Source organism: Lytechinus pictus, chromosome 11 (assembly GCF_037042905.1).
Source record: "Lytechinus pictus isolate F3 Inbred chromosome 11, Lp3.0, whole genome shotgun sequence".
Classification (NCBI taxonomy): Eukaryota; Metazoa; Echinodermata; class Echinoidea; order Temnopleuroida; family Toxopneustidae; genus Lytechinus; species Lytechinus pictus.
This window is the reverse complement of record NC_087255.1, coordinates 31,772,366-31,782,757: the sequence shown is the minus strand read 5'-3', so window position 1 is coordinate 31,782,757 and position 10,392 is coordinate 31,772,366. Positions and strand designations below refer to the sequence as shown.

At 36.7% G+C, this 10,392-nt stretch overlaps 1 protein-coding gene across 2 annotated transcripts in view; it reads right to left on the bottom strand.

Annotated features, from left to right (window-relative positions):
* Positions 1-559: 559 nt before the first annotated feature.
* The window catches only part of LOC129272136 (sushi, von Willebrand factor type A, EGF and pentraxin domain-containing protein 1-like), a 49,962-nt gene continuing 40,129 nt past the window's right edge, over positions 560-10,392 (bottom strand). For both annotated transcript variants that reach the window (XM_064106356.1, XM_064106357.1), the window contains 8 exons: positions 10,163-10,282; positions 9,539-9,666; positions 8,828-9,071; positions 7,958-8,116; positions 6,617-6,640; positions 5,600-5,769; positions 4,534-4,979; positions 560-2,531 (listed from right to left, as the gene is read on the bottom strand). In XM_064106356.1, the coding sequence (XP_063962426.1) occupies positions 2,513-2,531; positions 4,534-4,979; positions 5,600-5,769; positions 6,617-6,640; positions 7,958-8,116; positions 8,828-9,071; positions 9,539-9,666; positions 10,163-10,282 (1,310 nt within the window). In that variant the 3' untranslated portion in view covers positions 560-2,512. The remainder of the gene's footprint in view (positions 2,532-4,533; positions 4,980-5,599; positions 5,770-6,616; positions 6,641-7,957; positions 8,117-8,827; positions 9,072-9,538; positions 9,667-10,162; positions 10,283-10,392) is intronic.

Genomic DNA, 10,392 nt, shown 5'->3' with positions numbered 1-10,392 from the left:
GGGGGTCCTTATATTTTTACAAATAAGGTAACTGTGACATTATGCTAATTACCACGTAACCTTCATTGTGATTGGCTGCGGATCCATGTTGCTATGGTAGATGCCATAAAGACGCTGATATACCGTAGTTATAAATCTCTATCAAAATAGGTCGTTGTGGTGGTGGTGGCAGTAGTAGTATTAATAGTAGTAGTACTACTACTACTACTAGTAGTAGTAGTAGTAGTAGTAGTAGTACGAGTAGTAGTAGTAGTAGTAGTAGTAGTAGTAGTAGTAGTAGTAGTAGTAGTAGTAGTAGTAGTAGTAGTAGTAGGAGGAGGAGTAGTAGTAGTAGTAGTAGTAGTAGTACGCGTAGCAGTAGTAGTAGTAGTAGTAGTAGTAGTAGTAGTAGTAGTAGTAGTAGTAGTAGTAGTAGTAGTAGTAGTAGTAGTAGTAGTAGTAGTAATAGTAGTAGTATAGTAGCGGAATTAGAAATAGCAGCAGCAGTAGTAGTAGTAGTAGTATTAGTAGAAGTAGAAGCAGTAGTAGTAGCTGAAGAAGTAGTAATAGTTCGAATGTATCTATTTCAATGTTATTTTTATTACTATCATAATTCACCTTTACAAAATTATACCGAAGACGATAATAATAACTTTAAAATGGCCATCATGAGAGCGTTTCATTGAAAGACCTGTCGAATGATTTATCAAACAGTTACCATAGTAACAGTGCTTCTCAGCCAAAGAAAAGGGAGAAAAGTTGTCAGATCCGATAACTTGTCGGACAATAATGTTGATGAAATGCCCCCAAGGAGTGATTATTCTATATTATCATTTTCCATACATTTCGTATCTTAATGATAATATTCCATTCATCAAACCACATTCTGTTTCAAACATAATTATTTCCTCTCATCTCGTCTAATCCCACTTCATCAACCACTTTTAATAATTATGTAATGAGTTTTTTGTCGAGTACTTGAGTAAACCGAAATGTGCTTGAAAAGAAAAGTATATTCACTCTCTGGTAACGACTTCAAAACGAGGTGGAAAACAAGATTATCTATTTTTTTTTAAATGAAGAATTAAATATCATGTGCCAAATAGTATTGTTAGAAAGTCCGCAATTGAGAATCAAGACAAACATTCGGCAAAATGGCATCCAGTCTACATCTTAGAGATCTCTTTGATCTGCACACACTTTATGTCTAATTCCAGATCCCTGGGAACGATTTTTTTTTTACAGGAGATGATGATTTAAATTTGAAAAGAAAAATAAGAAAAAAGAAGGTTTTCGCTACAAAATGGAAGTCAAATTGGTCGCTTCCCAGGGCCATGTCTACTTCCCGTTTGATCTTCACCCACGCGGTCTAATTCTAGTTTGCCTACAACTGTTTTGTTAACATTTTGATCTTATTACAACTTTAATAGCCCATTTACCATTTTGTCGAATTTCCAGGTAGGCTAAAACCGTTTCGTCTATTAATACGCCTTGATCTGACACCACTTATTTTCTATACATGTATGATTAGATTGAACTGTTCATGATCCAAATTTTCATTTGACAAAGTGCAAAAAACAACAACAATAGGTATACGAAGTGGAATTTGGACTGTCTTGGCGCTAAAATAATTGAAGTTAGCCGAAAAGAGTATTAGACTAAAAAGGTGATGGTTAAACCAAGTGAAAGCTGATACACGTTCCAAAATATAAGTACATTTATTGGCGGTCTTTAGTGTGCCGACTTTTTGGCGTAGATCACACCATTGTGCTAAAGTTTGTTGCCCAAACTTAATCTACGATATATACTGAATTAACACTGATTTTTATCGCTTGCTTGACTACTTGACTTTTTTTCTTTTATAACTAAATAAAAGTTGTTATAAGATTCTTTTTTCAAGTGTAACTTTAACTAAAAAGTTTTTATACGAAGTGTAGGCTCGAATATTATAAATGTATTTTTTAGGCGACATACGTTCTTAATCACCATAAAGACTATGATTATTTCATTACTGCATGTATTTCTACTTTGTGGTGCTTTCGTTACTGTTGTGCAATCAAAATGATTGATGCTTTAATCAGAATAAATCAGAAAAAGTAATGAAAGCTAATGAATTCATATGCATTATCATTGTAATATCAAAGTCAGTAGCTTTTTGCACGATCCCGCTCAGTGGAAGTTAGAACATAAGTATTTGTCATCATCATAAATGTCTACCCTTCTGCTTTAGGCACGTATTGCATTCTGGTCCCATTCCGAGGGAAAAACAACATCCACGTAATAATCTCGTTCCAAAGGACTTGATTAAAAATCAATTTACAAGATGTCAACTGCAGGTGACCGGTGTAGAGTGGATACAAGGGCCTTTTTTCGTTCATGTTTGGCATTCCGTCACTGTGTTCCAAGTCCCTCCATTGCGCTTGGCGTGCTTTGTTCATTGACATGAATGACTCTGACCATCGATGACCATAATGGTCAATGATGAAAACCTGGCTCGTCGTCAGTCGTCGAACCATGATGTCCACTTGCTGCATCAAAATCGTGTGACGTATCTGCAAAAGACGATTTGGTGAATGCATTGAAAAATAATATGCCTACAGACAGTGGCGTACCTATAGGATTTTCCACAGGGGGGGCAAATTCGTCCGCCAAAAAATTTGACAAGCAAAAAAAAATAAAGGTCTTCAAGACTCGTCAGGGGGACAGGGATATGTCCCTTGCATGGGTTGTGACTCGTCAGAGGGGGGCAGTCTGTCCCCTCTGCCCCCCCCCCCCCCCCCGTAGGTACGCTAGTGCCTACAGAGTCTGCAAAAAAAAAAAAACCAAAGAGTTCAAAAATGAGCACGCAAGATAAATAACATATGGCTTGTTACGATCGTCTGCGTTCGCGGAGCGGGGAGGGAGCGGGGATGGCCGCACCCTTTCGAGAAAACCGGGGGAGCTTTTCTCGAAAGGGTGGGTTGAGGGAGGGGAATCAATTAAACGCACCTTTTCGGGACAACCGGGGGAGCTTTTCACGAAAGACTGTGTTCAATAGTTTTCTGAACCAGTCGTTTCTATGAAAATTATTCATCAAATAATAACAACAATATGATATTAATAGACTATATTGGTAGAGGTGCACAGATGGGGGGGGGGGGCTTTCCCTCAAAAAAAAATTACGACAAAAAAAAATGAAATGAAAGAAAAGAAAAGACAAGAAAAGAGAAAGGTGAAATATGATATCATTTTTTGAATATTTTTAGATCAAAATCTGGTACAAAAATTGATTTTTTTTTTTAAATAAAAAAAAAATTCTTGCTCGCTCACAACTTTTAGTACATTTTGCCAAATACGACATATCTGCCCCCTCAAATTTTTGGGCTCATTACGCCACTGATAATTAGGAGAAAAAGAAGAAAGTTTGCAGTTTTTTGTGATTTTGAATAAAATTGCATATTAAAAAGTAATTCTAGACCCCCAACAATTCCACAAAATCATATAAAACAATGGAATTAGGAGAAATAGCGTATTCTATTCTGAGTTAAATTGTAATGAAACATACCAGTGGCGTAATGAGCCAACGAATTTGAGGGGGCTAGAAATGGCATATCGGGCAAAATTTAAAAAGAAGTTGTGAGCGAGCAAAAATTTAGACATTTTTATTTTTTTTAAAATCCAACTATGTATGGCATAATATTCAGAAAAAATGTATTTCACCCTTCTCTCTTTCCCTTTAATTTTTTTTCTTAGTCGTGATTTTTTGGGTTGGGGAGGGGGCAAGCGCCCGAAACCCCCCTCATCTGTACACCACTGAAGCAATTACTTCGAAACTGGCTTTCCTTCGCAAGCTGCTAGCTAGTACTAACTAGTTACCATGTACGGTAGAACCCGGTCGACGCGTGCACCGCCGAGATTATTGAAAATAAATGAGCCTAAATGAAAATGCACAAAATTTGTGTTTTTTCCTTCTTTCCTTCCTTTTTTAATGCAAATGTCCGTTGAAGTGTTCCAAGGATTAAACATAATGCACCCCCACACACCAATACACACAACCTCACCTCCTATGTGGTCTCAATACCCTCGCACAAATTTACACAGACACACAAATAAACAACTGGTACAAGAGGCTACTCAGCACTGCCTTTCGTGAAAAGCTCCCCCGGTTGTCTCGAAAAGGTGCGTTATTTTGACTCCCCTCCCTCAACCCACCCTTTCGAGAAAAGCTTCCCCGGTTTTCTCGAAAGGGTGCGGCCATCCCCGCTCCGCGAACGCAGACGATCGTAACAAGCCATAACATTTAGATAGCACAGCGAGAATAAATGATATGTTTTTTAGAAAATCAATCAGATAATGATTCTTTTTTTTTCTTCCTTTTCTTCAAATCGTGCAAAATTATGCAAACTGTATTTTCTGGTTAAGTCATTAATTGTCATGGCACAGTCCGAATCTCAACGAGAAAACAGTTAATATCTATTCGAGTCTGTGGTACGCTATCCTAGTATCCATACAATTCAGGTATTGCCTTACCACGTCACATAAATTACATTGTGAACATAATTTTAAAAAACTTACGTAGCTCTATGTGGCGCATCTAAAGGTAGATGGTCTCCATGTCCCATGTGGCCTCTGGGTTTTGTTGATGAATACCTCCCTACTCCTCCGTTCGTCTTCAGTCTTTTCGTCTGCGGCAAATGGTCTTTTATCACTATCCCATTATGGTAAGGGTAATGTAGATGTTGTCCGCCATACCCATGATAACCATTGGTTGATATTGCTTTTGAATAATCAAGATTGGTGTCCGTTCCAGCTGAAGAATAAGTCGGACCGTCAGAGGAAAACTTCGGAGCCTCAGAGTTGGAAGTCAAATCTTTCCTTCTTGACGTCCTTTTACCATTTCCAGCGTTTGTTCGCGAGTAGTTTACATACAATGGGTGATCTCGTGGCTGTGTGCTCTTTACTTCGTCAAACAAGCCTCCATTGAGTTCGATTTGGTAGCTATCAAGGTATGGATATTTTCTCTATAAGGATAATATTTTGGGGGAAATAGTTGAGATATTCCTTTCTAAAAATCTATAGCTTGTACAAATACCTTTTCAAAAGACAGTTTAACATTGTTCTTTGTAAAGTTATTCAGAATAGTCGTGCCATACATCTCGTAGCAATGTAACTTTAACATGTTACATCCATAGGAAAAAAAACATTGAGGGCTATACCATTATCAAATCCAATCTATAGGGTATTTGGTATGGTGCCCTCTTCTTGCCCTTACAGAGTGCCTTATAATTTGCTCCACTAGCACTAGATAAGGCCTACACAAGTTGGTCATTCAACAGTCACAACATATCAAGAGACCAGTTGAGCAATAGAAATAGTTCATTGACAAAATAAATGGGCATTATTTGATCAGGACTGTCTATAAAAGCAGTCGGGATGCTAAACCAAAATGACACAACTTGGCAAGTACATGTATGTAAGCAATTTGCCATTCTCCTCATGATTTGACACAAAAGCATCATTCTTAATAAGAGAGGAACACTGTACGACTGCTAAATGCAGCTAACTCATATAGAAAACTTGATTATATAAGAATTTAATAATCTAATTGTAATGTGTAATTGTTGTAAAAGGTAAAACTAACACTGTAAGTCTCGGATGTCGTAGGGTTATTCACGCTTTCCTCGTAATACTTTCTCCACCTTGAGTTCACGTAGGCCCGACTGCCTAGAAGGACAATGACTACGATCACGATGAAAACACCACAGACTATCCCAATAGCCAGGTACATTGCTTTTCCAGTTACCGGATCATCTATATATATATATATGTAGGCATAGAAAACATAATGACACAGTATGGTGTTGTGTAACTTGATACAGTAGTACCCCAGTGACTACCACTGTTGAGTCAATGCAAGAATGTCCTACTTGTCATGGATACAATGGTTTCGAAGCAAGCTTTAATACATTTTTGAATGGAGCTTAATCGTGCCTTGGAACTAAGGGCTTATTATTTAAATTGGAGCTAGATGATAATGATCAAATGTTTTATTCTTGCAGGGCAGGTATTCCGAGAGGCATCATGATCAAAATATTCAGCCTAGGTATAAAGTAAAACGTTATCACTTATTAGAGCATTTTTTGTGTCAATTTTCCCTTTGAGAAGAAGTCTAGTATGTTACGAATACATTTACCCATCTGATGCAAGACTGATTCTTTTCCTTAGGACATACTATGTCCAGAAACCATATTGTCTCTAGCATGACTGGTGTGAACCTCTAAGACTGAATTTTACATTCATTCATATACTTGGATTTAAACCGTCGTTGATTGGAAAATAAAATGACTGATTGTCTGATATCAATGATCCAAAGAAACTTCACCAGTTGTACGTTACGTCCTGTGTAACTTAAGAACAAACCATCTCATGCCAAAATGGATTGATTTACAGTTGATTTTTTTTAAACGGGCCTTCTGAGATATTCCTGCATACTATATGTACTTTGGTGAAAACGAAATAGATCTATCCAAACCTACTTTGAATTTGATTCAAAGTAGGTTTGGATGATTAAAAAGTCAAAAATAAAAGAAAATATTTGAAAAAAAGTAGCTCTATCATTTGCATTTAATAAAAATAGACTGTCGAAATAGTTACTTACCAGGATCAGAATTCTCAGAATGATCTAGGGAAATGAGAAGAAAGTTAAAAACTGTGCGTTTAGTAAGAACTTTTAATTCATTTGAATTCTTTAAAAGAGACCTTGTTCTCCAAGCACGTTCGACAGTTACGTTTGTTGTGTGTATCCTGACTGCGCATAATTATGAACCATGTACTTACACATACAGTATCATACGTCACAATCACTGGCCAGATCATCAGCAGTACGTACGATCAGGGGCCTGTTTCATAAAGGACTTGCAAATGTTGTAACTTTGCCATAATGACAACTACCATGGTAACCTTGATTATGATTGGCTGCTGAGTCCTGTTACCATGGTAGTTGCCATTATTGCAAGGTTACAACAGTTGCAAGTCCTTTTATGAAACGGGCCCCTGATCTGCTCCCTACAGCATTTTCACTGCGCATTTAGAACCGACTAACGAGTCTACTTCCTGAAGGTTTAATCCTCTTTAGAATACTTAAAGGGATGGTCCGGGCTGAATATATTTATATCTAAATAAATAGAGTAAAATTCACAAAGCAAAATGCTGAAAATTTCACCAAAATCGGATAACAAATAACGAAGTTATTGAATTTTAAAGTTTAACATTTTGTGAAAACAATTATGTATACATCGTCATGAATATTCATTAGGTGGGCTGATGATGTCATATTCTCACTTTCCTTTTTTATGTTATTACATGAAATCATAATTGTTTAATTTGTTCATACATGTGCAAATGATGTGTCGCCATTATGATGAAATAAGTTGCGGTAAAATAACTAATGCACTTAATCAGTTGTCAATCCAATTGTTTTAGTTCTTGGTAGAACATGTTTTAATAAACCTAATTTCATATAATAAAATACAAAAGAACAAGTGGGGATAGGACATCATCATCCCACCTAATGAATATTCATGAATACATACCTACAACTGTTTCACCAGAATAATGTATATCTTTATTCAAATTCAATAACTTCGTTATTTGTTATCCGATTTTGATGAAATTTTAAGTATTTTGCTTTGTAAATTTTACTCTATTTATTGAGATATTAATATATCCAGCCTGGACCATCCCTTTAACTGTACCATTCTAGAGAGTTTTATCATAATTACTTGGATACTTAATGCATTGAAGCGTTATGTTGCTATTAGCCCCATATTTAATTAGATTCTCTGCCTTTTTGGTAAGTTTTGGCAGTTGCCAGTGTTTGAACCCATTTGCATAAAAAAGAGTGACAAAAGGCTAAAAAAATTAATAATAATCTGAGGCCCAGTTTTGTATCAAATGTTTTTCTTTTCCAAATAAAAGTTTGTGATGACTTTTTACTTACTTGTAAAACAGAAACGACCAGGAAGTACTTCAGGGTAGAGGTCACGGTATCCGGGTAAACATTTGCATGTGAACCCACCTGCCAAGTCGTGGTTGATGCAAATTGCGTTTGAAGAACAATCATTTGAATTGGGATCTGAACATTCGTCCATTGTCAAAACTGTGACATAATGAGAAATCATTAGTATTTATACATTTTGCATATCAAGTAAGTTTGAAGAATTTAATCATATAAGGTTACAAAAGTATCTGGGAGAAATCAAACAAAGTTTTTTTTTTCATCGAATAGGCAAAACCCCAACTCAATTAGCATGTGAATAGTTACCGAAAAAATGATACCGATCTCATTGACTAATCTGATCAACCAACGGTGTAAGTATTAGTACATATATTTTACACCTTCTTTTAAACAATTAAATTAATACTGTGCCATATACTTTGTAATTTTATATAATTCTTGAAATAAATCGTTAGGATTGTAATGACGGTGATGATGCTGCTCATGATGATTATGCCTATCACTGCGTACAAAATTTTGATTGTCGTGATCTTAATCAAACAAAAGTAGCAGAACAGTTTGTAGTCATGGTAACGAAAGTTATAATCATAACAATCAATGAACGAGTCATAAAAGTATTAACTGCCACAATGATTGGAGAAAAAGTAGGGGGACCAAATAAAGAAAAATACCGTAATAAATGTTGATCTACATAAGATGTGAATCTATTAAAAATAGAAGGCAGTTTCCCGGTAGAACTCTGTATTACCTCTGTTTCCATTGATAAAAGGGATTTGAAACCCTATCCAACAAATAACCTAGGGTCGCCCCTGATTTATATGCGTAACATCAATTGAGGAATCTATAACATGCCTTGTAGTGAAGGAGCATCACGATCCACCTGGTAGATAGTACTTGTGGTAGAATCAAGTATTCCGTTATTACTGTCTAGGTGCTGCTTTAAGGTCATACTCAGCTCGTCAGCAAGTACTTCCGGGTTAGATTCGGGTGCTGTCGCAAAGACGAGTCTGTAGGTGATTATCAAACTGCCGCTCGTGATACTGATAATAGTGACGTCATCGATGCTGTGATTGACTGACCCAATGGTCGACATGATCTTGGAATGGTAACAATAATATAAGAACAAGATAAGAGGTATTTGACCTTTTTTATACCCTCCTACTCCCTCGTTCCCGAATGGTTACGTATTGAACACTATACTTTTATTACCAGGGCTCCATTTCACGAAAATAATGATTAATCGATACATTCAAATGCTAATCAAGAGTATTTTTGGCTTTAGAAGTCTGACCTCTTAGAAATCGGATGTGTTATTTCATATTCTTAATTGATCTCATTAATTTGTGTTACGGGAATATATGCGATACTCATGTTGGCGAAGCTTATATAGGAATATATTAATTTTGACATCATTAAACATAGCTTTCCAACCAGGATATACGACGTCATATTACTTGGCTCATATCGATCCCATACATTCGCATCAATAATAAACATAATAAAGGCATTGCTCCTTTCAGTAGCTACGCGCGTTTTGAAAACTGGATCTCAACGTAGCATTACCTGTTGTGAAAATGTTGACTCAATTTGCTGGAACTCTGAGCTACCTGTGTTTCCCAGTTCTTCAGAGAATATGGCTTCCGAGCCGTTGATCTCCAGCACCGTAATGGTTCCCTCCAGATTAACGGCATCTTATCAAGAAATGACAATCGAATGGAAATGATGAAGCATGAACTGATTCAACCAAAGGCATGTCTGTTCCCGAGATGAAATTGACATCTGACAATCCTGTTTAGGATTACCAGTATTATTAGCATACTATTTCATGAGATGGGCATAGTAGACGGCCGAAGGCATAACCCAACAGATGTGGTACAGATATTGTACAGATATCATACGATGCCTTTGCACTGATCGTAGGATACCCATACAATCTACGATGTCTTCACGATGTGATTGGATAGCTTCTTCTTTCATTACAATGGATATTTTCCCAGGGATACATAGTCCTTCACCAGGGTTACTTAACACAAAGGTTAGCGATCGATCGCTAAGTTCAAAGAACAATTCTGATTGGTTCATAGTCAGTCTAGTTGGCAAAATGCGCATGCAATGATGATCTTGATTGGTCGTTTCATTTCGCAATTAATCGCTAACCTTTGTGTAACGACGCCCTCATATACGTACCGAGACACTGATTGTTGTCCATTTCTCGAACTTTTCCTGGGGCGCAGTCACAAGCGGATACCCTGGCCACACTATTAGCAGCACATATTTCATTGATGGAACAGGCGCCTCTGCATGAATCTAGAATAACATATAGGTAATCCTTGCATATTATACAAATTCACAAGAAAATCAGCAAGTTAGAATAAGATACACATTAAGCTGTCCAGATGGATTAAGTATGATTTCCG